Source organism: Lentinula edodes, assembly GCF_021015755.1.
Source record: "Lentinula edodes strain Le(Bin) 0899 ss11 chromosome Unknown C8R40scaffold_11, whole genome shotgun sequence".
Lineage (NCBI taxonomy): Eukaryota > Fungi > Basidiomycota > Agaricomycetes > Agaricales > Omphalotaceae > Lentinula > Lentinula edodes.
The window spans coordinates 140,949-168,668 of record NW_025764317.1 but is presented as its reverse complement, the minus strand read 5'-3'; the positions used below and the strand labels follow the sequence as shown (position 1 = coordinate 168,668).

Here is a 27,720-nt window from a genome sequence, read left to right as displayed (position 1 = left end):
TGGCCCAAACACACGGAGGTCAAAGTGTTGAGACCACAGCGATAACATATGATCGTCATTGGTGAAAAAGACCTGATACATCGATTCATCAGCGATTGTTGATACCGAACAGGTCCATCATTTGTTGGAAACGACACCATTACTAGCGTTTCACCCTTGGCAGTGGTGTGATTTGTGATGGCTGTGCGAAACCTTTTATTGCAAGACACTGGACAGCTAAGACCGGGCGTCTAAAGGCCAGAGCTTAAGAGTCTTTAGACGCCAACATCCTAGTCTTTGTCATTTTTCTGAAAAAACTCTTCATCAGCCGCAAGTAAGTAAGTCTTAGTACCAAGGAGCGGGGAATCGTAGCGACTGGGTGTGTTTCTTGCCTAATGCCCGTCTCCATTCCTCGATTCTAGGTCTGTTTGGGATGGTATCGCTTAGTGCTAGCTAGTGGTCTGGGGGCCAACATCCTAGTCCAAGTCTGTTTCTTATGAAATCAGTCAACATCTAATGAGCTACATAAGTCCTAGAGAGAGGAGCAAGGAACGTGTGATCATGTGTGAGGGGCCGGAGGGAGGGCTCGAGTTGAATGTCCTGCATTTCCAAGTTGTTAACTTTATTCTGCGTATGTATCGCACAAAGGAGAGGACGAGTCAAACTTCTCGTTCTCAATTGCACTTCTGACTGTCTTATCGTGACTAAATGCGCTAACACTACACAAGGATTGTGGTTGCATTGCGAGTGAGCACCAACTTGATGGTATAGATTTCTCTACCCGCTTCCCTCCGCTCCCTCGGTTGTCGTCGGCTAGGGCAACCTTAGTTATAGATTACTTCTTCGCCTAGTAGCCTGAACGAGTCCGAGGGGAACAAGAATCTTTTCATGTTTACAATGTTCCTCATCGTAAATGCGAATAATATAAAGATGAAACGTCGATGAAAGTTGAAACATACTGTGGAGAGCTGTGGAAACATCGCTGATTCCTGAAAACCACTAGCAGAACCATGTTCACATGGAAGAGAATCCAGAAAGGATATCTTCAAAAGTTTAGTACGTAAGATGCGTTTTCTTCCCAAGAATCGGCATATTGTATGGAAACCGTACAGGTTTAAGCAAGAACTTGGGTGACACCAGGTGGTACTAATAGTATGTAATCGACCTGCTAATGGCATTAACTTTCAGTGCTGACTATCCTGAGTACAGGTGAGATATAATGGGACTGATACCCTTCAGGGCAGTGCAGTAGATGATGGGCAGTCAAACGGAGATTGGTGCTCTTATTTCAGGCGTTCAACACGCCACTGAACCTTACCACCCTGTGACCGATAAACCAAAGAAGTATTTGCAAAGGACCATTGGCACTCTTTCAAGGTCAATAGATTGAACAAATACAAAGTTTACACGACGCGGGAGATGCATAGTATGCAGACCAAAACCAAACAACAAAATAAAAAAGTCTCAACAAAACACCTTGCAGCAAGAACAACGAATGCGAATAAGTTTACCAATATGAATTTCGAGGAGAGTATGTCTTCGAGGAATCAAAGTCGCGAGCTTCGAGCACAAATCCGTGACGTTGATGGTTTGCGGATTCGGTGCTTCGGATCTGTGGGTCGACTCAACAAATGTTCAGCAAAAGAACGAGAAAAAGAGTACCCACATATACTTCCACAAGAGCCATATGTATAATCGTAGCAACCCACAATGCCATTCCCTGGACTACTCGAACAGCTGACGCTGTACCAAGCTTTCCTTCGTGAACGGACGCATGCACTGGAACGTATAAGCCATTGTCGCTAGGAGTTGAAGAGGAACATTGCGCAAATCGCTGTACAAGGGTATCTTCATCTTGGAGCACGAAGAACACTTCGTCGCAGCGCCAAAGCTAAATAAACAAAGGTACTGAGAACACGGCCTCGATAACTTTTTCTGCAAAAAACGTACAGAGTAGTAAGTCCCAATATTAGATATTATCAACCGTGAAGCCAACATGATGAGGCGGGCGGTTATGACCACGGAGAAATAAACGACAGAACCTGTAGACCATTTATGGATTCATAGTATGTCTATAACGATACACTTACGCAACATCCATTTTCGGTGATTCCTGGTATTCCGTTTGACGTTCCGATAACCCATGAGAGCAGAGAAAATGAGCATAATTGCCAGGATATAGTACGCAGTTTGGGCATTGATTTCTCCACCAAAAGCACGCCGAGAGATAATACCTCCAGAGACGTTGCCGATGATCAACAGTATGATACATGTGTATCCTACAAAGGAAAATTGTGGGTATGTGGAGCTCATTCATCATTGGGAGCACACATACCGTTGATCCTGTGCCAGAGAACAGATTTCTTCAAAAGCGTATTAGGTTTAGAGCGAAGTGCGCAGTTTTTTGATGACATACGCGTCGTATAGTCGGGAGGAACTGCAGACCGACGAGTATTCCTCCAACTAATCGCGATAAGGAGTTAGTTAAACCTAAAGCGAGCTTATTCCAACAATACCTATTGAGAGGTAAATGTGAATGATATAATTTATGCGGTACGTTTTGAGGTTAAACCATCGGAATTCGCCTGATTAGACAGTTCAGAGCAAGGCCACAGAGGAAAGTATTGAGTTAGATGCGCACCCGGAACGGTTTGCTCCCGCATGATCTGTTCGAAATTGTATCAGTCATGTATTTCCAAAGTAAAGGATGGGATATTAAGTGAAGTACTGACCTTACCGTTCATCATATACGCTCTAGCTAGACAAAAACCTAGCAACGCTCCTCCACAGACGAAGACTACAGTGCCTATCAGTCATCAATTTATTCGTGCAAGCTGTGCGAAGAAAATACGCACATAAGATTAAGCTGAATTTTTCCTTGAATCCAAAGATCCAACTGAGGGATTGATAAACGTTGAGCAGACGATTTTGTCGGTCTTGGCCAATCTTTGATCGTCCCTCCGTGAGTTTCGATGGTTCGAAGGTCTGCTCGCCTCGATAGGTCAACGGTCCATTGCTTTTTTGGATAGAGGATGGAGAGTACGAAATTGGGCGGTAAGATTCGGATTTGGACAAGCTTGCAGGAGAGTGCAAGGTGGACTCAAGTTCATATCCGTAGTCGATTGAAGAGGACATGGTGAACAAGGAACATCAAATGCTAGCTTCTGAATAAGTACTGAATCGTACAAAGGTGAATTGATGAAACATCAAGAGTTTCCGGAGTCTGTGTGGAGGGATCGGACATGTTGCCTGATTATTTCCTATCTTCATCTCTCCGGTGATGGATTCGGAACTCGTATCCTTCGGAGCCTGCGCCACTCTGTCCCCCGTTGGCTCTCCGAGGGTCAATACGTTGAGACCTGGCATGGCCGCATGGAAGTGCGACCAAGTGCCTGATCGCTATTGCACTTAGCGGCCTATAGCAGCCTATAGCAGAGCCTAGTCCGCACCTTCGGCAGGGACAATCCCAGCACTCGAGTTATTGGGCGATGGTGAATTATGGAAAGCGTCGGAACTGAGATCGGGCGTTAAAATTGAAATATCCATGAAAATGAAGGGCGGCAGCGACGGCGGCACCTGGGTTCTGCAGGAAGTCTGGTCCATAAAGCGAAAGACGTTGAATGCTGTAAGAGTTGGTCTCGAAAGTCGAAGGACAAGTTCACAAAATAACAAGGTGAAGAAGGTCTCCCCGGCCGGTCGGTAGGCGGCCCGTTTCCTTGAAGCGGAATCACTCGATCTTGATCTTCACTATACTACTTTTGACAATCTCCGTATGTTCTTCCGATGAAGCAAATCTGCGATGGGCTCTACAAACTGGGATCCGTGGATTCCGTGTAATTCCAATATTCCAATTTATTCAGGTCCTATACTACGTCGTTCTTTTAGAGTACCTGTTTAAGTGGGAAAACCCTTTGCTCCTTCGCTATTCACTCATGTCCTTCCTTCCAGAGCCACTATCTCTTCCAGACGATGGAGATCTGTTCATCCGGCCTGACTCGCTCGAGGTTGAGCCGAGTTCCCCTAACACGAATCTGATACGAGCCCGGTGGAATGGGCAACTTGTTGTAGTGAAAAGGATGGCTTTAGATGTATCAGAAGAGGTACGTCGCGGTTGCACGCTTGGAGTATCATATATTCACCGTCTATAGATGCTAGAAGCTCATGCCATACATTGGCGTAGTTGTGTACACCCTCACGTCTCCAGAATATGCGGAATAGCAGATCGTGCCTCGGATCCTCTCTTCATCGTTATGCCTTTCTATGATCTTGGAAACATTCATCACTACCTGGCTCAGAACCCACAGTCTAATCGTCAACAAATGGCATGTTCATCATTTCCTTTACGATAATGTGCGCTGAACTCTTGTAGGTTTTCGAGGCCGCGTCTGGAATGCAGTACTTACACAAGGCGAGTCAGTACCAAACTATCAATCGCATATTTGCTCATTGAATTCTTAGAACGGTCTGATACATGGAAACCTTCACCCAGCGAATATCTTTATAACAAATGACGGACACGTCAATATCTCCGAGTATAGCATGTTCGCGTTTCAACATACTTCTAGGCATCCCCAAGCCTACCAATATTTAAGCCCCGAATCCTTGAAAGGAGTATGACTTCTATCTTGCACTATTTGAACGGGAGTCTAATATGTCGTATTTAGACTAGCCCTCGCTCCCGAGCATCTGACGTCTATTCTTTTGCAATGTGTGCACTGGAGGTAACAGATTACTTGATTCAGCCAAAACCAGTGTCTCTAACATCACTTCAGATTTTTACTTCGGTATCACCTTGGGGTGCTCTTTCTGAAAAACACATTTATCATCTAGTCGTCCTTGAAAACTCCCGACCGGATCGACCGGATGATCACCGGATTACAGATGATTTATGGAATATCATCGATTCGGCATGGCATCAGGAACCTCGTAGCCGTCCGACTTTTGATTTTATCGTCAGGCTCTGGCGAGCCAGTAGTAGCCAGGCTGATATTCCACCCCATGCAGAAACTACCTCTCTTTCACCGGTATATCCTTCTCGTTTCTCAGTCGCCTCTAACTATAGTGGGCCTCCAGCTTACGAACTCGAAGAGGCACAGACCCCAATGTCTGCTCCACCTACGCTCCAACAGTTCTCCTTCCACAGGGTGGGATCTACTTCTAGCCGCCAGGAAATCCCGCCTGCTGCGCATTATTATAGTTGGTATTCGTCGACAGCGGGTAGCCGAGTCGATGATGAAACTGGTGGGCCATCTCAACCCAGTCCACCTAATACTGCACCAGCAGCAGTCCAACAGTTTCCGGCCAATGTAGAGCCTCCCAGTCCTCTGATACGCCCACCGTCGCCCAGCTACAGCTGGTATTCTTCCTTGATCCCCAGTACGGAGCGATCTTCAGGAAGTTCTTCCTCAAGTCGCTCAGTCGACACTCCTATTACTTCTCCCGACTCTTCGCCATCTGCACGCAGATCTCGTACTCGTAAGATTGACTTTTACCACGGCCAGAGTCCATTTATTCATATTCTGCTCTATAACAGGAAAGGGAGGTTCTACCAAACGCACGTATGGTGTCGTTCTAGCTCCTGTTGATGACAGTGGTTCAACTTCCAGTTTTTCCAACATGACCACTATAGGTGAAGCTCTCCCTCGAGTTGACTCACAAAGGCCTCGAGATTCGTACACTCGGCGGTGGGAATTAAGTCAAAGGCCATACAATCCTGGACGACAGGAATCCTTTTCAGACGTAGTGTCGATTCGCACTGAATCAAGCGGGTCCAGGAGTACCAAAGGTAGACAATTGAAGTTCCCCCCTTATCTTTCAACTCAACCACTGCCGATTATTATAGGGCGAACTACCGCAGTTTTACTGATTGGTGCATTACAAACTGAGCTGAATAGCAGTCGCAATGCGGAAGCAATAGATTCATACGTTGCCAAAATATACTATTCTGCTTCAGAATCCTATAAGGAAGCGCACAAGCTGGTAACGGCTGGTGCAGTCCCTGCACTGATACATCTATTGAAAACTCGCGCCGCTGAGGTTGAAGGGCTTGAGATTGTTCTCATCACTTTGGGCACTCTCGCGTAGGTTCCTTTCTGATTATTTGATCTCGATAGAAGTCATATAGCACCCACCATTCAATAGGTACGACTCTATCAGCGCCAACATGATATACCGGACCAACACAACATTGACGCTGATCGAACTCTGCAAATCGACCATATCCAACGAGATCTCTCTCCTTGCTGTCTGGTGTCTATTGAGGATATGTCGTAGCCCGGAGGTTGCCCAAGGACTGATCAAAACTAATATTGTATCTGTCCTTCTCAGGCAAAATGCTATTGGAGACATGCACTTGGTCAGCATGTCGGTCTATTGTCTCGGTACTGTGGTTCAGAATGACGCGACAGCTGATTTTCTCGCCGCCATGGATATCATCCCCTTCATCGTGTCCCATCTACGGCAAAGCACTGAGAGTCCAAGGCAGAATCCAGACCATATCTGCGCCGGTCTTTACGCCGCTGCACGAATGTCTCGTTCAATTAAATTAGCGAAATATTTGGCCAAAGCCGGTTGTGTGGAGCTCATAGTCCATCATCTTAACACCTCGACCGACCCCAACGTTCTACATTGGAGTGCAAGAGCCGTCGGATGTCTCATGCGACCAAACAGTAGTGATATGGCAAGGATACTTCTCGAAGCCGATGTCGCCAAAGGGCTTGCTCGTCTGCCTACGGTGCTTACCTCGGAAAATTTACAAGCCCTTGGTTCTCTCGGTTTCACAGTTCAAAGGTTCAGCTGTGCCGAATGGAGCGGAAAGATTCGGCAGACTTTAGTGGAGGTCGGTCAAGTAGTTGTATCTGTTCTATTCCACCATCTGACTTGTGAATAATAGGCTGGGGTGGTTGACTCGCTGCTCGCTGCGTTGCGTACAGCTGCCGATGAACCATGCCACGATGTTCATATCGAATTGGCTCTCGCCATCAGTCTTCTTGGGGATGTCGGTGGCTCTGCTATTCGAAAAGAAATCGTGAATGCCGGTGGAATCACCATTCTAAGGAGCGTTGCAAATGGCAATCCCGAAGTTGCGAAAGCATGTAATATGGCCATAACGAGTGTCACCGGCAACATATGGTCTCGGAATGCAGGTTCGTATATTGACAATTCCTCTAGTGTATATCTCATACATTTCATTTTAGCCTCTGCAAAGACGGCTATGGCACACAATTGGAATGGAGGCTGCCCGGAGTATCAACCACCATGTCCTTTGGTACTTCGACTTCTATGATAGCTTTCTGAATTAATTTTGAGACCCGTACATATTTATTTCTAACTATGTATATTGTAGTCATCTTATGTATCAAGTGGAATCATTGTGTATGAATTGTCAGTGGAGGACGATTCCAGGACGATCCCTTTAGGCAAAATAGCAGGGCAAGGGGGAAAGTGGACAGGCTTTTTGTAGCGGAATATCTGAGTAACAAAGCGATCGACAGCATCAAAAAAGCACGATAAACGAATGGCGATGGATGATAGCCTCCAAAACAAGATACCCAAAGAAAGAATGTGAGGGAATGTTGATCAGGACTGTATCTATAAGGTGAAAAACCATCTAAGAAGCTATCCGAGGGGTACGAAGAGAACAGTGATATGAATGAATATAGGGAATGAGATCAGACGAAGAAACTATAATGGTACAGGATACAAGGTCGTAGATTAATCATCACGTTCATCGATTGGATAAGGCGAGAGGCAGACTCATATGTCCGCCATAAAACGAATCAAAGCTAAGTATGAATAAATTAGGAAAGTAGGAGGGGACAGGGGTTCATATACCCCACTCATCCATTCCGCCATATCCAGGGCCTCTTGAAGCAGAACCCCAACCTTTACCTAAACGTTCATCAATCTTATCCGGACGGCCACTGTCGGCACCTGCAGCATTGATCAACCATCGCAACCACCCCCTCGGTTCATCCCCTTCGTCGTCGCTCCCGCTCTGTTTTGTGTAAGATGCTCCCCCATTACTGAGGCGACTACCAGAAGCCTTCTGCTTCCCCTTGCGCTTCCTGCTCTTCCGATTTGAACCTGTCCCCTGCGTTCCCTCCGGTAGTTCGGCAAAACTTATTCTTTTCAGATGACTGGGTGTAGCAGGCGTCGAGGCCCCGGAAGATGGTGTAGATGATAACGGAGATGAGGCGCCAAGTGCAAGAGCGACGCTAGTGCCAAGGAGTTTGGGTATATTATCGAAGCTCATCTTATTGGGAGTAAGAGTGGGAACGCGACTCGTTGTAATTGGTGTCGAAGGCGCAGAGGAAGCTGCGCTATCAGTAGAAGTCGCCTTCCCCTTCCCCTTGAAACTGGACTGCCGTTGTTCATCGAACCGTCGAGTGACACTTCCTTCATGTGAGTGGACACCTCGAGTAAACAGTTTGGATATTGAAGCTGTGGCATTGGATGTACCAGCCTCTACGGGAACGCCGGCCTTCGAAGATTGCTGTAAGAGGAGGGGAGGTTTAGAAATTAGAGTCCAATCGTCTGAGGAAAGTTTCTCGGGAGGACTGTGGGTGTCAAGGATCTTTCGGAGTGAGAGAATGGTTTGCTTTGTAGGACACGAATCTGAAGAACCTTCGCTTCCATCTCTTCGCTCTGAACAGTTACCCTCGCCTCCAGAACCGGAATTGCTAGAAACCTCCAGAGGCGGAGTCATATGCCGTCTTCCTGAGCTTGTCACTACGGGTCCAGATTCCAGTGGTTTTGGTGTCTGTGACCTTGACCTTGAACCAGAGCCGGCAGTAACCGTACTACTAGATCCAGAGCCTCCGGATCTTGTTGTACATGTAGTTCTATTCGACATCATGGATGCAGCAGGCGACGTCGAGTGACGTCTCCTTGCGAAATTCTCATGACCATTGGTCCCGGATGTAGCCCCGAACGAAGGTCTTTCAGCCACCGTAGAATTTACTGAACTACGTCTGGATGCCCAGGGAGATGCAAAAGGTGAAGTTTTGCCCTTGGGGCGAGAGTTGGATGACGATGAGTCCGAACGTTTGGGTGTTAAATTGGAGGATGAAGATGAAGCAGGGTAGACAAATGAAGATAGCATGTTGTAGGCGTTAGGAGCTCGAGTAGGAAGTGAAGGGTGCGAAGGCAGGGAAGACGAAGGATCAAGGACTATGGTGGGAGTAGATATAGTGACTGGGGTTGATAGCTGATCATCATGGTGGTGGACAAAGCGCGACGCACTTCGTTCAGGAGACGGGGACCGAGAGCGCGACAACAACTGCTTATTCCTTCGAATAGTGCTATGTGTCCCTAGGCTTCTCAGCCCGAGTGTCGAGGGAAGTACGATAGGTTCATCCTCATCGTTTTTTCGCAGCTCCGTTTCCTTACCAATGGGACCCTCCTGCCATCCGTTGTCAGAGTTGTTGTCGTTTCCATCGCCATTGAGACCCCTACTTGAATTCCTTCGATGATGTTGATGATGCTGAAAACTGTTTTCCTCTTCGTGGCCATGTGTAAGATCGCCTTTGACGACAACATACTGAGTCAACGCCCTGGGTGGTTGCGAAATAAATCGCTCTCGATCCTGCACATCATACCTAAGGTGAGGTACCCCAGCCATGGCATCATGCCGTTTCAAAGATTCTAAATGCTCAGGACGATGTGGGTTCGAAAAAGAACGCGTTTGTGAGTGGGAGCGCAGGTCTACCAAAGTCCTTCGGTTGACGTGATTAGAGTGTTGCTGCGGAGAGGTACCGCTAGAGTGGGCGATCCGGTCTCTATCAAATTTATTATACGACTGAAGTGGAGTAGAGGAGACAACTGGAAGCGATGAGCTAATGCTGCCTTGTGAAGACCCAGACTGAGAAGCATTTCGCCTCGTCCGGTTACGCTGTCTTCGCTCCTTCTGCGCTTCTTCGGAAAACAGCTGATCGACATCCTTCCCTATTTGTTCCAGATCCTCTATCCATGTCTCATGAACATATCCGCCGCCCATGATTCGAGCTGAGAGCCCTCGAGCACTACGTTCTAGAGAGTTCATCCCAGATCCAGCCACTGAACGCGAAGTCGACGGTCGCATAGCCGAGGACGGCACCATGGGTTCGTCTTCATCAGTTTCTTGGTGAAGGATACCAGATAATGACGTTTTCGTTGACATGGAACTTTGTAGTAGGACATTTGACATTTCCAACGCGTGTACACTGCGTTCAAGAAGAGAATCTAGATATAGATCGGAGTTGGACTGGATAGGATCCAGGCTGAGGGTAGGATTAGAACGTTTTCGCCTGTGGGATAGTTCTCGTTTGGGACGACTTGGGCGGAGCGATGGTGATGAGGTGAAGGTTGTAGCGGTAGCGGGGGCACTATTAATTCCAACAGTAGCAAACACGGAACGCTGAATCTGCCTCCTTCTGTCCTCGTCACTGAGGTCAGTATCCTCGTCAGCCTCTTGGGCACTGTCGGATGAGTATCCTGGAGGTGCGTCGTCGATTTCTGTTGCCTCGGGAACTGTTCGCCAGTGTGCGACAGAAGGTATATTCGGATTTGTCGGTATGTATTCCGGTAATGTAGAGGTAGTATCAGAAGAAAGTCGCAGGGCGCTGATACGCTTTCGATGGTGACGGGTATAAGTCGTGTATGGTGAACTATTGGCAGTTACTGAACGCGAATTTGGTGAAACTGGTGTTGGAGTTGTGTAAGAGTCCATAATGTCAGAATGACTCGAGGAATAGGTGAATCCTCGGTGCCTTCGCCTGACTGGGAATAGAGCAACCTTTCGAACACATGATTTTAACTTTCCGTTATCCGGCATGTTAAGCCCGTGCACATACCTCTCAAAATTCGAACACCAGCTTCAATCCAATTCTACGAAGTTAGAGGAAATAACAGGAAGGAGAGTGAGCCAATGATCTGAAAAAACTTGGCCAGTGGAACAACAATCAGAGGGCACGTGTTTTCGTATCGATGCAGGACCAGAATGGCAAATTAGGGTTTATGATATACCCACCAGTGGAGTTTATGCCGACCTATGTCGAGCAAAGCCGCGAGGGAAACAATTAGTATAACCAGGTTGGGCGTGGTGGTCGAAGAGAAATTTCTGAAAAGTAAGAGTGAGGGCAAACGAAATCGGACCGGGGTCCGTTTCAATAACACTCCGGCGTGGCTACCATTGGAACACACTTCGACTCCCGATGAGTACATCAATAATTGCTTGCTTGGTTCAAGAAGCTCACCATCATAAGTTTTAGCCAGTCTCAAGATATAGCTTGGCACATTGCCTAAGGTTTTCGTCGTTCCGATCACCACCTTAAGAATTCATGAGAACTTTTGTTTTGGGAACGGAATGATGACAGGAATGACCAAACTACTGTAGTAGCTAGTTTTTCTTCGCCTCGAGCAGACACCTTCCGAGCTGAGATGTCCGTCAGTATTCGCTTGTTGTTCATCTTTATCGAGCGGAACAAGTGGGAGGGTTGAAACGGACTTTCAATGAAAGAAGTTTGTTGAATGTGCGGCATAGATTGGAGGACTGGCCTGGACTGACACGTCAGATAGACCACGACGTGCTACGACATTAATGGGCATAGATAGTTACAAACTCAGAAAAATGATACGTTTCGTTAAATCTTATAAAGTCTTTTGAGGCGTTTAACGCCTTCAGTCGCATATACGTCGTAAACCAAGCTCCCCCTTCTCTAAATGTACATACATCCCATTCAGAATCTCATTGCGAAAATTGTGCTGATAATCAAACGCGATACTGAGAGCCTTGTTAGAGTTATGCTTTCGAAGAACTTGTTTGGCTTCTTCGTCTTCTCCGGTGATTGCATCGACTTCCTTCGCGCTCATCAAAGGAGCATTAGGAGTGAGTAGCTCTGGGTCAATACGTTGAGCGACGTTCGCAAAAAGATCTAAGATAATCATTCATCGTAAATTCTAACATGCAAATGTGTAATATACCTGGACTTGCAGGACCGACGCCATGCTCACAAAATTCGAGCGCTTCGTTCAGTTCGTTTTCAGTGAGATGAGGGTCAGCTTCTGCTCCTCCTTGAATGACTGATCATTTCGGAAGCATTGAATGATACATCATCAAGTGAAGAGAACCGAATACGCACCTGGTCTAAGGAAATCAAATGCACGGTCAAAGTTGTCCTCGTCAACTTCAGCGAGGATCGGCGCTGTCTGGGACTTCATCTGCTTGTATACCGCCCACACCACAACAAGAAACCTGATACGATTTGAGCCATGCATATTATGTATCAGATTGTATTTTTTTCAGATCATCACCTGGTGTAAGCCGTTCCTATTTTGGCATTGTGGAATGCAATTGCTTCGGCTTCGGTGCAGTCCCCTCTGATAGAGGAAGCAATTGAAGCTGCTGCTGCGAGTCCACCCGTAAACGCTAAATGAATTCCTGATGAGAATAGAGGGTCAATGAAGGCTTTTCGTAATTTCAGTTTCTTGTTTGCGTTTTAGTGTTTGATAAAACCTGGGACGTACCGCCAGCATCTCCTGCAATGCGATAATGGTTTCCAGCATAGTGATTCGACTTCGAAGAATAGCTGTAGTCGCCGGCACTTCTGGTTAGACCATTGAACGTGGCATCTCCAAGAAGGCGTAGGACTCCAGGTGCCAGCTTGAGTTGCTCGAGATAGTGGGCCACAGTGGTGTCTTTGTCGGAGGAGGCTTGGATCCTAGATTTTTTGATACGATTTGATTTCTCGGATACGACAACTCCGACCGACACCGTGCCTACGTTTCGATTACTAATGCCATCTCTTTTCGGAAAAATCGTTGGATTTACCATTATGAAGGGGTATGAACCAAGCCCATCCCGTTTCGTCTGCAATTGAAAAGTATTAATATACTTTATGCCGTGACGAAGCGCGGCGATACGAACCTGTGAGAGCCTCAAACCAAGGAGCGTTCTCCCGATCGGTTCCAGGTGAATAAACACCAGCACCTCTCCAGTATCCCCAGGTCGCAATATTGCGAAGAGACTCGTTGAATTTGCGGCTCTTCAAATATTTTGTCGACATTATGCCATTCCGTCCAGAAGCATCTACCAGCCAATCGAAGGAAATAGTACCGGTTTGACTACCATACTTTGAGCTCCAAGAAGCTGATATGGGGCGAGTTTTGTCTGTCTTCGAGAAATGGATTTCGTCGATGATCACCCCATTGTGCACTTGAGCGCCGCATTCTGCGGCGTGCTTCAGTAGAAGGTCGTCAAATTCAGAACGTAACTGTAGAACGGAGTGGTCAGCCGCAACTTTTTCGTACGATTCGAATGAGACATACTAAGTTCCAGGCACTATTCTCGAGGTTGAATTGGATAAAATTGGTGTCTGCTAAGATTTGAGCGGTTGCAGTATCGAGAACTAAGAAAGAAATACATACATCCTTCTCTCTTGTATTGATTTAACTTGATTGCTGCTCCAGGCTAGGACATATTGTTACCATTCTTGTTCGAACCATATAAGAATTTGATTGATACCTTCATAACGAAGCCGCATTTCTTGACCTTTTCTTTCGCGCCAACGAATTCAAGGAAAGCATTGAAGGAGGGTAGCATACTTTCTCCAACATGGTATCTCGGAAAATGGTCTTTCTCAAAAACAGTCACTTGAAATCCCTCTAAATCACTTGATGAGCACACACGAAGTATACATGAATATTCAGCTTACCTCTGGCAAGAACAGAAGCGGTATATGCCCCGGCAGGACCTCCACCTATAACTAGGATTTTAGTCGATTTGGGCTTGTGAACAACTTCAGCACAGCACGCAGATATAGTTCTGTACACATACAACAATTGGGATTCCCATTGGGTATTGCGATGGGGAGTGGCAATCTGAAATTTGAGAGGAAGGGCGCAGACGAATTTATACCGTGCTCAAATGTATGGAGTAGTCGGATGGAATGTAAGTCATCCACATCAAGCTAGCGTGCAAAGCGTGTCAGTGAAGAAACATTGAACGACGCTACATTCCAGAATCGACCGCGGAACATATGAGAATGTAGAACGAAAACCAGGTACACTAATTGTAAAACTCACCGCTAAGAGTTGTCTACATGCCAAAACCTTCTCGAACATGGAGGGCAGTGTGCTAGTTTGGAGCAGATCGACGTATTAACCGAAGTCTCCGAACTACTCTCTAAATCAGGACTAAATGCCGTGAGTAGTTAGTAAAATGGAGCTGAAGAGACTAACTACTCAAACCACGTACTCTGTTGATTCAGCATGATCGATTCCCATTGTGAACATAGTATCAGTGGCTTGTTTCCAACTCGCTAGGCCGTCTGCGCATGTTAACAGTCAACTGTCCTGATAAGTTGAAGAATAAAAAAAACAAAAAGAAATTTCACGTAAGGGTTAGTGTCTTAGGAGATATTTGGTCTACATTCCTTCCAAGAGTCTTACCATAGTGATCTATCATTCATTCAAGTAGAAAGAATGGAGTCGGAGATGGGGAGGACTCAAAGCCTCTCAAAGCTAGATACATAATTTTCGGTTGGAATGTCGCCAACCATAAGCAGATAGATTGGGATTCACAGGGTTCACGTATCACCGATAGCAGTTTGGCACCTTCATTATGCATCTGTGAGGGCTGGACTGTGCAACTTGCAAGGGAGCGAATCGACTTGAACTTGAGATACAGTCTGATACAGTGCGAAGTGCTAATTAGCTGTTTATTCCTATTTGTTTGTCCAAGTCATTTTACTCCGATTGAGCTCTCGTCGGGCTCGGGCTCGGGCTCAAAGGCTCTCAAAGGGCTTGATTTGCCAAAAATCCTTCTCGGGGTAAAATGTATTGGACAGACAAACAAATCCGAGATTTCGAACAGTATTTAAAGAGTAGGTAGGTCCTTCAAACAAAGCTATATTCAAGTTGCACTGAAATTCAAGGTGTATTCAGGTTTATTTATGATATCCAATGTGCTTTCAAAACATCCAGGAGAGTCCAAGAGCAATCGGTTCTCAGGATTCATTTCCAGTGGTACATACATAGAACCTCGCGCGCGACTGTTTGGTAAAGTGATGTGTTCTGTCAGGCCGTCAAGACTTCATTTAAAACAACAGCTCTATAAGGCTTTGTGTAGATGTTAGTATTCCCGATATCAATGAGATCTCATCCATCATGATTCTGGGCAACAGACCTTTCAAGTAACTACCTCAAAAAATTCCGCAAACACTCCGTGAAAGTTACACCTAAAGCAAACCCCTTTAAGCCTACGAGAAAGTTTTTGAGGTGATGCCAATGGTTCTAGCACATGCCTGACACCAGAACATTTTCTGCAAAACTTGCTACGTAGTTTCACATCATTGAACTCATATACTTACGGTCTAATGAAACCAACATCGTACCTCAGAATTGATGTACATATCTTTTCTCAGAACTGAAGCGGTCGATTCTTCTTACGAGCTATGATTTGTCCCGTGCGGTTTTTCGCAAATTCTTTCTTGTGAAACGCCCCCGTCGTCGAATTAGTACGAGTCTTATTTTACTTCCTCTTTGATTTCATATCTGAGCACTACAGGGATCAGCACATATATGTACATGTTCTTTAATACAGTCGATCAAGCACTCCAAATACAGAACCATGTAGATGTAGAGCAACAATGCCATTGTGATCATCATATATATGATAAAGACAGAAACACTACATTACTTGGATACGTAGATTGAATACATACAAATTGGCTATCTAAAATAATAAGCAATCGGGAGCGATGAACTTGTTCATGCAGTACGGTGGCGGAAGGTGGCGCATCAATCGAGGTCAACAGGACTCAACCCTGAGAGAGGTGGCAGCGGCGCAGGCAATACTTAGAGACATTCATATACGAGAAATTCATGCGACAAAAAACCAAAGGTTAAATGCATCCTCTGAAAGGCTTGAAAATTCCTGCAGAATAAAGATAAGTACGGCTAAAAGGGTTCACAACCGTAACTTACGAGCGATGAGCTTGAGTAAAATGGCAAGTAATAATGGGTGGATAAGTCGACGTTTTGGCTGAGTCGTATATTTGCAGTGTGGAGGCTGATAGCAAAATGCCATACACTTCGCACACCACTCCCTATGGTAGGCATCGTCCAAGGAATACATAGGATGATAAGGCGGCCTGTCATTTGGGCAGCCGCATCGAACCTATAACTAAATATCAGCAACGAAACAAATCGAGGGTTATGAACAGTACAAGATAATGCGAATCATAGTGATCACACATGTGGTCCGAAAGATTGTATTTTTCGCTCATGATATTGCCTGGGCGTAGATAGTAGGAGGAGGAATCGATGTTTGAGCTCAGAGGGTCTGTGGCAGTATTCATGTCGTTGAGGGCTATTGAAGATGCTTTGGAAGGGAGAGATTCTTGTCTATGAGACCTATTATACAAACGGTGAGTTCACCGAAAGAGTTGAATTTTTCTTCAGCAAATTGCTGTAATCGAAGGATATTATGGAGATGAAATACTTACGAGTGAAGGTCCGTGTGTGGCGGAAATGGAAAGCAACCTTTTGGTGGACGAGTATGAGAATATGCAGTGCCCCCACAAGGCGTGCCCAAGTCGGAGAAGGAATAGATTCAATTAGGTGATTTCGGTGAACTGAGACTGAAAACGTCCATTGGACATCAAGTATTTTTGAACGCCAGATTGCTCGGAAAGGTCATGTCATTTCTGGCGAAGTATCGGATGATGAGAAGATTTCAGAAAAAAGCCGGAAATGGGAAGATTTACTTTGGGAACTGCCTTGTATCTTCCATAGAGTTGGAAAGTAGGTCCCCGTCGCCATCTTGTATATATGAGCGACGTTGAAGACGGATCTATAGGTCAGTACCATAAGAAAGGGAAGAGCTGGGAAGAGAAAGATCATCACTAAAAGACTTACGTGAGATTGCAGTATGTAACAGAGCGCTAGTTGCCTCATCACTTATAGTAACGGCGACGTTGTTATGAACGGGTTCAAGCTGTAAACTCGCTCAGTATTCAGTCTGCAGATCGCACATCGGACCTGGTCAACCTGTCGACTTTTCTTCGTCCCCCTCAAATGATTCAACACCTGTTTGAATTCCATAACCTACCTGAACAGCTGAATTTCACTCATGACCTCCTGCAGCCGCCTGCACTCTTCATCCCTTTCTTGCTCCTTGAGAAAACGGGATGTTCAGGCTACTTAGATATACGGACTCAAAGTATACTTAGCATACACATATTCGCTGGCATTAGAGACTTGCAGGACGCTACTAAATCTTGATGAGCATCGCACTTTACCATTGGGAACAAATCCTGCCTGAACTTCTTGGTCAGTGCTATCTCTCGCTTGCTGTTTGCTCCTCCTTCAGTTATGACTTACCATGTTAGATACACGATCTTGAAGCTCGCTTGCATGGAACATAGACGTTCAAATCTCCGCACGTTCAATTCGCTCAACTGTGTCGTACACTGGTGGTCCGAACGGCGATTCGGTCTTTTGTGCCGAGCAAGAAAATTATTCTCTTCCCCTGGAACCAAACTGGACCCGCTATGTATACCTCTTCCAATTAGCTTCGAGTTCTCCGTGGCAATGACTTCAATGAATGTCATGTGTACCTCTATATCCGTCTTCTTCCCCTCCTCTAACTCTTTACTGAATCATCTACAAACCTCTACAACCCCGTCATTTTGGCGGTGCCAAGCATGGCGGAGGTGTTTGCTCTCGTATCCACTACTGTATCTATTGCGTTCCAGGTGAAAACTATCATCGAGCAGGTGTGTATGAATCAAGTGGTTTCTTGTAATTAATGACCGTCTATGTAGATTAAATACAATCGGGAGGCCCATCGCCTGCTGGTCAATCGCATCACAAGTTCGTTGAGGCAGTTAAAGGCCGAGTCAAGAAAGATCACGAAGTCATCTCCGGAATTGATAATCGTGGTCAACAAGCTGAAAACGTGAGACGATTATTCAAGTATTACTTTTCGTTATCAATTGACTTCGACAGCAATCTCCAAAGAATCCTGGACAAGTGTCTGGAATCTACAAGCCCCACTTCTGGGCTCCGTGTGAAGTTGAAAGAGTGGTTTTTGAAAGACTCGATCGCATCAGCTCTCCAGGAGGTAGAAACGCAGATTTCATATTGTTTCCAGGAATTCGGCGTTCGTGGCACTATCTTCGAAATGTTTTTGCAAACGTTGATTTATTCACTCTTGCAGGCACTAGGCACTATTCGAATTGAGCGCAAACTCGGAGATCACAGTGTACAAATCAATCGTAAACTGGACGAATTACTCCGAAGGACACAAGTCCGTAATAGCATTAATAACGGCACGGTTGTGGATCGCGACCTCGCCAAAGCGCCAATTGCGATACCCCTTCAGGTACGTACTACAAGTGACAGTAGCTCCAACAGTAGCATCAATGCACTCAATGTCCCCGGCGTTGCTCTCAAGAGCTTTTCGAAGACGGGGATCACCCCTTCCAGAATGATCTCCAGGTCTAAGGAACTTTCCATCCAAGTAAGCAAATACAGCTCAACTGCCGTGGTACCGATCAGCAAAAACACGTCACCGAAAGAGCCGAAGACCTTTGCTCTTGGGCGACCTAGGTTCATGGGTTTCCTCTCCTCATTGAAGTCAGAAAACAGTGTGACCTCCATGAGTGCCAATCCACGTTATGAATACCAGGCCAACGAACTCGACTCCGAGTGTAAACGTCTCAGATCGCACCAGCATTTGTCTGAAGCCTTAATTCCAGGCAGGAAAGCCGTTGCGCTCAGACGAATAACTTATGCAACGGACAAGAGTGTTACGACCACTGCGGCGTTGGCCAGATCCCTCACTTACCTTACTCGCTGTCTCAAAGACATTCATGTCGACTCTCATCTCGCGGGGACTCAAGTCAGTGCAGAGTTGACCGCGGTACTTTCGGAGAGCATCGCGCTCTACAAGTTAGCTTTCAAGGAGGACAAGGCATGTAGGGTAGATCTGGCAACGGCCTTGTACAATCTGTCCGTGCTCCAGAGCGAACCCCCGAAACCCAAGTTTTCAGGCAATTCATCTTTAAATCCGAATGTCATTCTTAATAATACTATTCAGAGGTCAAGAAATCTGACTTCTGCCTTGGCTGCTGCAGAAGAAGCTGTTCACCACTTTACCATTCTGGAGAGGGAGGACCCTGATGCATTTGGCATGGATCTAGCAAATGCTCTTGTAAACCTCTCATTCATTCTCTCTGACAATGGGAGCCACGAGGAGGCTCTTTCCATTTCGCGGAAGGCGGTAATGCTTGCCTACAGGTTCAACTCCACTGATCCTCACACCCACGAACGAGTGAGGAACATCCGGACTCTGCATAAAGCACTCACACGGGTGTCTTTTTGTTTGTATAATCTTGGCAGGATTAGGGAAGCGCAGGAAGCGGAAATGGAAGCCAATGATGTCCTGAAGAGACCGTTCTTCACCATTGGATCTTGATGTCTGTTTCAGGTGAACGATCTGTTTCGAAATGGGTATGTAGTTCAGTAAAATTATTATTAGCTTAATGTCCAAGAAAGAGGTACTGTATCATATTTCAATAGAGACTGGTTGTTTTGATTAGCCATCCTTCTCTTGTCTTAGTCAATCCTCGAAAGAGTACATCGGGACCAAGAAAGTCAACTCTACATATCCCCTCTGCCAAGCTCCTCGGTAACCCACCATTCCGCAGACAGTAAGTGTCTACAATCTGATGCTTTTCATCCCAGGTTAGAACATCATTGGAGTAATCAGTTTCCTCAATTTGCGTTCTGAGGCTGTTACACAATTGCTGCAAGATGTCGCCGATGGTGATACCGCTTGGAGTACTAGCCCTGATGTCGACGTGCCAAGGTAAAAGGGGATGATACAACTGCATTTCGTGCGTTGGAGGACTAGTAGCAAGCTGATGTAAATCAACTATATTGGAATAGCGCTCGGGATTGTGAAATAGGGTCATCGTATATGGATGTCGAAGATCCAGTTGCAAGGGGAACTGTCGAGGAAACTTATACGAGATAAGTTCGTGTAACGTATGAACAGAAGAGGCACAGATCGGTTCTATCAGATTAAATCAATGTCAACGTATAAACACAAAAGAACCGAAGAAACATACTTGAAAAGCAAATTTTTACGCGGGTACTTGCACTAGGTTTATACCCAGATCTCCAATGGGATGGACGGCCTTTGATTCGCCAGCGAGGAATGTGCAAAATCGGAATAGTGCTTTCACTTGAAGCGCGCAGTCTAGCTGAATACAGAGGAACTCGCATTGAAGGATGTTGATGATGATGCCGATGTCCCATGACAGGCATAACAGGGAAGGGAGATGCTGAATAGCCATATGGCGGTAGACCCCAAGGTGTTGGATTTGATACAACGACAGGAAGATTTCCGTCTTCTCCACTATTTGAATCTGGAGTCAAGGGCGGAAGTTCATTCACTTCGGGTGGGGAAGTTTGGTAATGATAATGGGGGGCAGGTAACGGAAAATGTGATGGTAAAGGTGTCAAAACCCAGCTCGGAGTTCCTGGAATTGGATGCAAATGAGGTGCAGTTACTGTAGGAAGTTTCTGAGCGAATTGAGGATAAGGTGTTGGAGGCCCGCTTGACCAATGGCCGTGATCAACGCTTTGTGGTCTTTGAATATTTCCTGTAGGCCATCCGTATCTGCATGAATGTAAGAACACGTTGAAACCCAAGGATATCAAGAGTACTGACGGACTATTTCTGTTGGGCGCGTGAGGATTGAATTCAGATGATCAAATATGTAAGGGGATAAAACGTACCCATTCATCGTCAACCCGGTGTCAACGTTACAGAAAACCTCCCAACAAAGCCGTATTATAAACTCTGAGTCAACGTTGCACTTGAGGCAAAGAAGCGATCCTCATAGAAGTGCTTATAGGTATAGAAGACTAGAGGAAGAACAAAGCAAAACGTGTTGTACATACCTAATCAGGCGCTGGGCGGCGTACATCAGTAATACAATAAGGTGTAAGAAATATCGATATCGATACGATAACTTGTATCTATCTGTGTTTTATACACAGTAAATTTCACTTCCAACTGCAATGATAATTGGCACAAACATATCATTATGCATACTAGGTAGCGATCGATGAGTCCGGATCCACGAAATCACTGGTTTGTCCACGACGACGATTGCGATTACAAGGGAACAGTGATTTGTGGCGCGAAAAAGGTCCGAGTAAATAAGCACTCACGATAAGATGGTTGTTCAACTATATTAACAAACCTTAGCTGTCTACCTATGCTGCGTTCCCTGTTGAGCGAGTGAAACTGATACTAAGGATAACTTAGTTTAGCTATATCATAGTATATGCGGTCAAGCTTCCATTTAACAACCCGACACAACTGTATAAGTACAAGTTATGAGATGGAAAGAAAGCATAGTCCAAATATACGCGCCGCATTAGACTAATTTACTTTTTCAACCTTATCCTCGATACCCATCGTCTTCTTTTCTGTACCATCACCAAACTCTTCTAAAATCTCTTTCGACGCTTCCAAAATCGCTTGGCCTAACACTTCAAAATCTTCCACCTGGAATGAGGACCGACAGTGAGACGGACTTGGATAAGTAAAAGTAGACAGCCGACTGACCTGCGACCAGATCTGTGCACTACAACGAATCCACCATTTTCCGTTGTGATAGAAAAAAGCGGGATATATCTTCCTCTTGATGAGTAACTTCCGCCGAAATGCCATATCAATTTCAAAAGCGGAGGACATTGTAGGTGGGAATGGGACGGCGACGTTCACCTATGTACATAAACGAAGTAACTAGTTAGGGCATGCTGTTTAAAAATACAATAAAGGCTCACCATGCTCAGAGTGAATTGAAAGTCTTGATCTTGGTCTATTATCTCTGTTCCCAAAATTTGAGCGAGTCTCTTCCCTCCTTCGAGGGCAATCCGATGGCAATAATCGTTAATGACGTGTTCTCCTCCTAGCCAGGCGCGAAAGTCAAGTGCGCAAGACGCGCTAATGTAAGGTACAAAATCAATCGTGCCGTTCCCTACAGATAATATGAGATGAATAACAAAAGTCGATATACCAAGGAACTCACACTCGAACTGCTCGACGAAGTTGGACCCACCGCCTTTTTTGTAAGCATGAGAGGTCGGAAAAGAGGCCTTGATGATGTGCTGATTGCTGAACGATAGAGGTCAATATTTCTAACAGTGAAAACCAAGCTAGTAACGTACCGTTTAGGAACATACAACAATGCGCAACCTCGTTTAGCGTACATCCATTTGTGACAGTTCGTGACCCAAAAATCGGGATTCGCCTCAGCGAGATTCAAGTCTAACTCTTGTCCGATTGAATGAGCTCCATCGACGACACTCCAGACATCCTCCTCCTTACATATCTTAACCATCTCTTTCCAAGGTAGCAGAGCGCCAGGCACCGAGATGATAGAATCAATTATTGCGACGATCTTGGGACGCCGGCCCAGTTTTTGAGCTGATTGGTCGCGCATTTCGTTGAGAGATCTAACATATGCACGCCAATTTTGGATGATTTCGGAATGTGAAGTCGGGAAAAGGAGGGTGAATTGAACAACCTCGGGATGTGGAGGGATATCGGAGATATATTCGGCTGTTCTCGAAATGGAGTTATAGGTCGTGTTGCCTGAGTCCGAATTCAAATTCGCTGTATTAATGCTGTATTCGAAACGGAAAAAGAAAGACGGCCTCACAGCTGCTGATTATATCGCCTTCTTCCCAGATAAAGCTCCTCAGGATAGTATTCAGCCCATGAGATGCATTCGGTACAAATACGACTTCCTCAGTGTGCGCTGCACCGATAAACTTGGCTATACGTTTTCGAACATCACGGATGAGATCGATAGAGGTGAATCGGTGGAAAAGATCGGGATTTGCCTCTGCCAGCGCGTAGTACGGTTTGATGGCTTCTGCTACAGGCGACGGGAGAGATCCATATGATCCTTGAAATGATAATGAACACAAATAACTTTTTGAAAAATGATTTCGAGCACATACCATGGTTCATATTAATGTACTCTGGATCGAACGAAAAGCATTTGCGCATTTCGTGACCGAAAGGAGGAGGTTTAGACTCATACTGACTGACTACGTTTGCCATCACCGAAGAACAAGAATAAGACAAATCCTAGCTGGGAAAAACAACGAATTCCGACATCGCATGGGATGTGAATTTTTCTTCGATTAAGGAAATTTCCGAAAAGAGTCCATTAGAGCTGGTTAGAGTCCAGTTCAACATTTCGTCGAAGTTTAAAAGAGCGTTAACGTTGTCAGTAGCGCTCAATCGCGTAACTTTTGGCGTCAAGCTCAGCCTTCTGAAAACAACACGTTACACGGTGGCGTTTCTGGGCATTTCTCACCTTGTCTGCGCGTACAGTTTACCAATTTTCGTATTTTGAACTCACGTCCTTGTGGCAAGGTGATCCAAAATACTTTGGTGCGTATGCTCCCACTATGCCCATCGGAAGCATCCTCATTCTTCTCTCTGTGTAGTAGGCTAGAAAATCGGGGTCTTTGCTTCGCTCTCATATGTCCTCATCTATACTGGTCTGAATATAACGCCTTCCTTCTGTTCGATCCTTCTACGTTTGAAGCACGAATGCGATAAAGTTCTGGTGACCACCGATGCTCTATTCTTCCCGTTCTTGATGTCCCCTGAAGCGCCATATGGACTAGAATTGATTTGCTCAGGTTGACACTCCTCAAAACTTTCATTTGAATCCTTTGTTATCTCAAGGATCCCAAGCTCGACTTTCACGGATCGCTCATAGCTCACATGTAAAGACGCCTCGTAATGCCCACTGATGATAGGAGAAACCGCGCGGTCATAGTATATAAATACAACATGCTTTGCATCTTGAAGAAAAGATTCAAATTCCCACTTTTCCGAGTCGAATATGTTCACGTTACAAGTTGTAGCGTCTCTGACGGTCGCATTGGCTTCCTACCACAAAGCTGTCGCAGCTCCAGCACCTTCTGATCCATGCGGGGCAATCGCAGGTAAATTATTCGCTCTCCCGGCTGATGTGCTGGCATGCGAAAAATCCTTTCCTTTCAACGAGACTCTCCGCCAAAATGTCCTCACCACCGTCTCACGGGTTTTTGACTTTTATACCTTTGAAAATTGGTATCTGGATTCGCCGGCCCCCTTCCAGGAATCCACGAACAACATACGAGCAAATTTGACCCGGATCAACACGACTCAGTATGAGGCGAGCATCCGTCTGGCTGGTCGTTGGATTCACGCTAATTTTGTGCTTAGACAGACTATGATTTCAATATTGACCTGTACGATTTCACCACACAGCTAAATGACGGGCATACGCGTAATATGATTTCTCCTGACCAATTTCTCTTCTCATCTCACTATCCTTCTACTTTTAATATCCAGGCTGGTTTACGAATTGTTATACCAATTGGCAAAATATTCTTCCGGCCCCTTTCATCAATGTAGAATTAAATGGTACACAGGGTGTCTATATCGCGCCAGATTCCGTTGACTTCATTAACTTGATTGGAACAAGCTACACGGACTTACTTGAAGAGATGGGATTCGACTGGCAGAGACTCTCTGGAGCACAAATCACAAGTATCGAAGGGCAGGACCCATACGATTACGCCGACTTCGTGGCAGACACTGTTTCTGGCAATTATCTTGACCACGGGGTACGAGTGAACTCTGTCTTTTCGAGTTATCGGATTTCCGGGACCGACTTCTCGCAGAGGCTGGGTGATTTAGGTGAATATTCTTTTGGTATGGTCGTAGAAACGGAAGAAAGCTCTAATTTCCTTTCTCGTACAGCCGGCCCCACCGGAGTTAAACAGACTTCTCTGGAGGTCAAACTCATCGTTGCGAATTCTACCACAGAAGAGACTGTCACTATACCTTTCATAGCTAGCTTCCTGGGTGTGGCGTTCACAGATCAGGCTTCTTAGTACGTGCCCTCTCCTCAACTGTGGTTCCTCCGGCTCATTTGTGCTTTGGATAGCTGGGAAAACAACTGTGCCGCGAATTCAGATACGAATGGCGTGGACCTGCGGACCTCCGGCCTTACCAGACGCTTGACTGAGACTCCCCGTAGACGGCTTGCCAAAGGTAATATTATCGACAAATCAAACGACAGTGCAATCGGGCTACCTCCGCAATTCCTTCCGACTGCTCCCCAAGTAGACGGGAGTGAGGACGTGATCAAGAATTTTATTCTTCCTGATAATATAACTGGGGTGGTGAGTAAAATTCTGCACTTAGAAGACGTTTGCTTCTAATCACTTCACAATTCAAGATGTTCGTCGGATCCTTTGAGCCGGATGACTTTGATCAGTTCCAAGCGGACACCGTCGCAGCGATATCTGCGTTCCAGAGTGCAGGTGTATCACGGCTGTTGATTGATTTGACCAACAACGGTGGTAAGCCAACGCCCCGCCCTGTTGAAGTTTTAGTATTTAAGTTTGTTTCACAGGGGGATTTGTCTGTCTGGGGCAATTTCTATTCCAGTATCTTGCAGGCTCAAATATTGGGTATCCGTAAGTTTCTCTAATACTTGCCTCAATCATTACCAAATGTCAGTATCATTCAGTGGATTTGTATCAACTAACCGTGCAAACCTTCTGGCACAAAAAATTGTAGCGGCGGATATTGCTCTCGGAAATGATGATACAATCACCTTCTACTCAGCAGACAACTGTGCGTGTTTCCTCTGCATATTCATATATTCTGTTTCATCGATCGCTTACTCAGGGGCTTTCTTGAACGACACGGAAATGCCTGCGAGCTACGACTACATCGACCCTTCGCTACCTTTTACCGTCAACGCCGTTAACGAACCAACTTCTCAACGCTTCCATGTGGGTAGATACCATTTTGGTCCGTCTCACATGGGTACTGACAGGGCTCGGTTGTAGGATACATGCCAGTTGTCATTCACTCAGACGATACCTGAAGATCCTCCTTTCCCCACAGAGTAAAATTAGACCTACCTCAAGTTGAACTCTTCTGACTATTTTGAATTCCAGGAGCGTGGCCATAGGTATATGCCTTGCTTGTGGTCCAAATTTACACTCACACCCCAGCATCATTCACAGTGAGCAATGGTCGGTAGTTGTTTTGGTCGAATTCTCGAAACATACGTTAACAACGGATTGAAAATCAGGGAATTGCGCATCCACTTGTGCAATGTTTAGTACTCTTATGAATGAGAGATTACAAACGAAAATTGCAGTATTTGGCGGAAAGCCTGGAGAGAATGTCGAATTTAAAGGTGAAATCGAATTTAATCCAGGAAACGGATCAGGAAACAAAAGAGAACAAATCAGCTGAACCTTGAATGTGTCTAGGAATGGCAGGAAATCAGGTTTTGGAATGGGCTGATATTGATACGGAGATAAAGACTGCAGGGTTGAAGGACGTCAGTTGCGTCCTTTATTTTGAGGAAGCGTTGTAATCTTTTCCTTTTGCAGGATCCTCTGGCACCTCCCGACTTGCTAGTCTCAGGAGACTTCAGGTGGGTGACTGTAAACGACGGTGGTGGTCAAGAGCACTAACTGCTTCTCAAAACGAAGGCATAACTGGCGTACTGGTGAGTTATGATTTATCGCATCGCACTAGTGAAGATCTCTGACCATGCCATCATATCCTAGCTTGGAGTTGGCTCAACGAAAGCATTCCAATTGGTGGGTATCCGCGCTATCCTCTTTTGTATAGTACTAATATAACCGACAGCGTTCCTTTCCGAGCTTCCCAAATGTGAGTTGACAGCGCAGGCAGCCGAGGCTAAACTAACGCTTTCTCGTTCCAGTGCGTTTTCCTTTTACTCTCGAAACCTATAACAACCCTCAGAATTTGTGGGTTTACGCGTAAGTCCGCATTTCAGATTCAACTGTACTTATCTCACTGTACTCAGGGCAAGCCAACTGTTTCCATGAGATGATAATAATCATCAAAGCCTGAGTAGGCCTGAGTATGGCCCCGGTATGATCAGAGTAGAGGGAGGCGTGACTGAGATTGATTTAAGCCATATTCGCTATCGCCGTATTCATATTCGCATGCACGCTTTGGAGCATGAAATATAATTGTTTCGTATCGAAGGCAGTGCTCTATTCATCCTCTTGGTAACGGTTGCGCTTATACAGGCTTATACACGCCATCAATTCTTGAAAGGCGGGCCCCGAACCATGGCTCACTTTTTCGACTATTCGGGAATTGCGGCGTGCTCATAATGAAGTACGTGTTCTTTTTTCGCTTCCGATTTAGAAGAAAATGAGCTATATTTACCATAAACGATAGATTCTGTGATTCAGAAAGTACGATTCTCGGATTTTTCGACGATTTGCAATTTGTTTTTTGAGAGAGATCCTAATCTTTTAGCGTCAGCACAGCTTGTGTCGGTTTGATGATTTGCTACCGTCAAGGAAGTCCTTAGTCCTTAAGTCAAGCCCACCACCACCACATGAGGCTCTCATCCTCTTGCAGCAACAGACCTTTTTTTACCTCGACGCATGTACTATCATACACCATCGCGTAAATCGCACCCGAATTCTTCTAGTAACTTCGCGTCTCTATCTCTCAAAAATTTCGCCTGATCGTCTCACTGTCTTGTTCACTTAGATACCAAAACTAATGCACAGAGCTACCCTCGACCCCTGCCTAGACCACCAACCCCGGATAGGTCTCCCACCGCAAGCCCCAGTAGGACTCTTCCTCCTCGTCCCCTT

At 45.7% G+C, this 27,720-nt stretch overlaps 10 protein-coding genes across 10 annotated transcripts; 4 read left to right on the top strand and 6 right to left on the bottom strand.

Moving 5' to 3' along the window:
- Nucleotides 1-1,188: 1,188 nt before the first annotated feature.
- Nucleotides 1,189-2,480, bottom strand: C8R40DRAFT_81589 (uncharacterized protein). Its single transcript, XM_046236318.1, has 5 exons — nt 2,315-2,480; nt 2,070-2,258; nt 1,930-2,021; nt 1,646-1,870; nt 1,189-1,591 (listed from the first exon to the last, which is right to left on the bottom strand). The coding sequence occupies exons 1-5, from the start codon at nt 2,391-2,393 to the stop codon at nt 1,487-1,489; spliced, it is 690 nt and encodes a 229-aa protein (XP_046088015.1). The 5' UTR covers nt 2,394-2,480; the 3' UTR covers nt 1,189-1,486.
- Nucleotides 2,481-3,746: 1,266 nt separating this feature from the next.
- On the top strand, nt 3,747-5,875 carry C8R40DRAFT_81452 (kinase-like domain-containing protein). Its single transcript, XM_046236311.1, has 10 exons — nt 3,747-3,871; nt 3,928-4,079; nt 4,128-4,301; nt 4,349-4,387; nt 4,438-4,590; nt 4,644-4,700; nt 4,752-5,454; nt 5,513-5,537; nt 5,609-5,764; nt 5,822-5,875. The coding sequence occupies exons 2-9, from the start codon at nt 4,056-4,058 to the stop codon at nt 5,610-5,612; spliced, it is 1,179 nt and encodes a 392-aa protein (XP_046088014.1). The 5' UTR covers nt 3,747-3,871; nt 3,928-4,055; the 3' UTR covers nt 5,613-5,764; nt 5,822-5,875.
- Nucleotides 5,876-6,142: 267 nt separating this feature from the next.
- Nucleotides 6,143-7,264, top strand: C8R40DRAFT_1159841 (armadillo-type protein; the record flags this gene model as incomplete). The annotated part of the gene is made up of 3 exons (XM_046229942.1): nt 6,143-6,817; nt 6,872-7,124; nt 7,176-7,264. The coding sequence occupies 3 exons, from the start codon at nt 6,143-6,145 to the stop codon at nt 7,262-7,264; spliced, it is 1,017 nt and encodes a 338-aa protein (XP_046088013.1).
- A 540-nt stretch (nt 7,265-7,804) lies between these two features.
- C8R40DRAFT_1168842 (uncharacterized protein) lies at nt 7,805-10,687 on the bottom strand (the record flags this gene model as incomplete). Its single annotated transcript, XM_046231261.1, has 1 exon — nt 7,805-10,687. One exon carries the CDS (start codon nt 10,685-10,687, stop codon nt 7,805-7,807), a length of 2,883 nt encoding a protein of 960 aa, XP_046088012.1.
- Nucleotides 10,688-10,900: 213 nt separating this feature from the next.
- C8R40DRAFT_81482 (uncharacterized protein) lies at nt 10,901-11,458 on the bottom strand. Its single transcript, XM_046236315.1, has 3 exons — nt 11,346-11,458; nt 11,214-11,286; nt 10,901-11,159 (listed from the first exon to the last, which is right to left on the bottom strand). Exons 1-3 carry the CDS (start codon nt 11,424-11,426, stop codon nt 10,966-10,968), a joined length of 348 nt encoding a protein of 115 aa, XP_046088011.1. The 5' UTR covers nt 11,427-11,458; the 3' UTR covers nt 10,901-10,965.
- A 179-nt stretch (nt 11,459-11,637) lies between these two features.
- On the bottom strand, nt 11,638-13,810 carry C8R40DRAFT_1159840 (putative halogenase; the record flags this gene model as incomplete). Its single annotated transcript, XM_046229941.1, has 12 exons — nt 11,638-11,891; nt 11,941-12,039; nt 12,099-12,211; nt 12,271-12,424; nt 12,484-12,735; nt 12,788-12,826; nt 12,884-13,229; nt 13,285-13,331; nt 13,384-13,426; nt 13,481-13,620; nt 13,671-13,743; nt 13,793-13,810. The coding sequence occupies 12 exons, from the start codon at nt 13,808-13,810 to the stop codon at nt 11,638-11,640; spliced, it is 1,578 nt and encodes a 525-aa protein (XP_046088010.1).
- Nucleotides 13,811-17,451: 3,641 nt separating this feature from the next.
- Nucleotides 17,452-19,742, top strand: C8R40DRAFT_81428 (uncharacterized protein). Its single transcript, XM_046236307.1, has 5 exons — nt 17,452-17,735; nt 17,784-17,917; nt 17,968-18,121; nt 18,179-18,343; nt 18,416-19,742. The coding sequence occupies exons 1-5, from the start codon at nt 17,664-17,666 to the stop codon at nt 19,436-19,438; spliced, it is 1,548 nt and encodes a 515-aa protein (XP_046088009.1). The 5' UTR covers nt 17,452-17,663; the 3' UTR covers nt 19,439-19,742.
- On the bottom strand, nt 19,476-20,926 carry C8R40DRAFT_1096415 (uncharacterized protein). Its single transcript, XM_046227737.1, has 4 exons — nt 20,767-20,926; nt 20,699-20,707; nt 20,094-20,647; nt 19,476-20,038 (listed from the first exon to the last, which is right to left on the bottom strand). Exons 1-4 carry the CDS (start codon nt 20,772-20,774, stop codon nt 19,536-19,538), a joined length of 1,074 nt encoding a protein of 357 aa, XP_046088008.1. The 5' UTR covers nt 20,775-20,926; the 3' UTR covers nt 19,476-19,535.
- C8R40DRAFT_1144530 (PLP-dependent transferase) lies at nt 20,927-23,259 on the bottom strand. Its single transcript, XM_046229500.1, has 7 exons — nt 23,008-23,259; nt 22,704-22,952; nt 22,210-22,636; nt 22,071-22,156; nt 21,826-22,019; nt 21,605-21,763; nt 20,927-21,544 (listed from the first exon to the last, which is right to left on the bottom strand). Exons 1-7 carry the CDS (start codon nt 23,108-23,110, stop codon nt 21,419-21,421), a joined length of 1,344 nt encoding a protein of 447 aa, XP_046088007.1. The 5' UTR covers nt 23,111-23,259; the 3' UTR covers nt 20,927-21,418.
- Nucleotides 23,260-23,716: 457 nt separating this feature from the next.
- On the top strand, nt 23,717-27,097 carry C8R40DRAFT_81445 (uncharacterized protein). The gene is made up of 20 exons (XM_046236309.1): nt 23,717-24,221; nt 24,272-24,335; nt 24,401-24,748; nt 24,812-24,944; nt 24,999-25,236; nt 25,293-25,416; nt 25,470-25,533; nt 25,587-25,693; nt 25,748-25,854; nt 25,912-25,970; nt 26,023-26,036; nt 26,092-26,100; nt 26,160-26,267; nt 26,344-26,414; nt 26,467-26,510; nt 26,569-26,585; nt 26,647-26,679; nt 26,729-26,752; nt 26,805-26,862; nt 26,910-27,097. Exons 1-20 carry the CDS (start codon nt 23,907-23,909, stop codon nt 26,929-26,931), a joined length of 1,959 nt encoding a protein of 652 aa, XP_046088006.1. The 5' UTR covers nt 23,717-23,906; the 3' UTR covers nt 26,932-27,097.
- Nucleotides 27,098-27,720: the final 623 nt, after the last annotated feature.

Bases quoted from the DNA above. Each gene is read 5' to 3' on its own strand.
- C8R40DRAFT_81589 (XM_046236318.1), bottom strand. From the start codon at position 2,393: ATGTCATCAAAAAACTGCGCACTTCGCTCTAAACCTAATACGCTTTTG. The intron at 2,259-2,314 runs GTATGTGTGCTC...TTTCCTTTGTAG, and splicing joins TCTCTGGCACAGGATCAACG to GATACACATGTATCATACTG. The intron at 1,871-1,929 runs GTACGTTTTTTG...TTGTTTATTTAG, and splicing joins ATATTGGGACTTACTACTCT to CTTTGGCGCTGCGACGAAGT.
- C8R40DRAFT_81452 (XM_046236311.1), top strand. From the start codon at position 4,056: ATGGCTTTAGATGTATCAGAAGAG. The intron at 4,388-4,437 runs GCGAGTCAGTAC...TTGAATTCTTAG, and splicing joins GAATGCAGTACTTACACAAG to AACGGTCTGATACATGGAAA. The intron at 4,591-4,643 runs GTATGACTTCTA...TGTCGTATTTAG, and splicing joins GCCCCGAATCCTTGAAAGGA to ACTAGCCCTCGCTCCCGAGC.
- C8R40DRAFT_81482 (XM_046236315.1), bottom strand. From the start codon at position 11,426: ATGAACAACAAGCGAATACTGACGGACATCTCAGCTCGGAAGGTGTCT. The intron at 11,287-11,345 runs GTTTGGTCATTC...TGAATTCTTAAG, and splicing joins AAAAACTAGCTACTACAGTA to GTGGTGATCGGAACGACGAA. The intron at 11,160-11,213 runs GTGAGCTTCTTG...CGGGAGTCGAAG, and splicing joins ACTGGCTAAAACTTATGATG to TGTGTTCCAATGGTAGCCAC.
- C8R40DRAFT_81428 (XM_046236307.1), top strand. From the start codon at position 17,664: ATGGCGGAGGTGTTTGCTCTCGTATCCACTACTGTATCTATTGCGTTC. The intron at 17,918-17,967 runs GTGAGACGATTA...TGACTTCGACAG, and splicing joins GTGGTCAACAAGCTGAAAAC to CAATCTCCAAAGAATCCTGG. The intron at 18,122-18,178 runs GTTCGTGGCACT...TCACTCTTGCAG, and splicing joins ATTGTTTCCAGGAATTCGGC to GCACTAGGCACTATTCGAAT.
- C8R40DRAFT_1096415 (XM_046227737.1), bottom strand. The intron at 20,039-20,093 runs GTATGTTTCTTC...TTAATCTGATAG, and splicing joins CGTAAAAATTTGCTTTTCAA to AACCGATCTGTGCCTCTTCT.
- C8R40DRAFT_1144530 (XM_046229500.1), bottom strand. From the start codon at position 23,110: ATGGCAAACGTAGTCAGTCAGTATGAGTCTAAACCTCCTCCTTTCGGT. The intron at 22,637-22,703 runs GTGAGGCCGTCT...ATTCGGACTCAG, and splicing joins AGGCGATATAATCAGCAGCT to GCAACACGACCTATAACTCC. The intron at 22,020-22,070 runs GTGAGTTCCTTG...TATTATCTGTAG, and splicing joins CTTCGTCGAGCAGTTCGAGT to GGAACGGCACGATTGATTTT.
- C8R40DRAFT_81445 (XM_046236309.1), top strand. From the start codon at position 23,907: ATGTTCACGTTACAAGTTGTAGCGTCTCTGACGGTCGCATTGGCTTCC. The intron at 24,945-24,998 runs GTACGTGCCCTC...TGCTTTGGATAG, and splicing joins TTCACAGATCAGGCTTCTTA to CTGGGAAAACAACTGTGCCG. The intron at 26,753-26,804 runs GTGAGTTGACAG...TTCTCGTTCCAG, and splicing joins CCTTTCCGAGCTTCCCAAAT to TGCGTTTTCCTTTTACTCTC.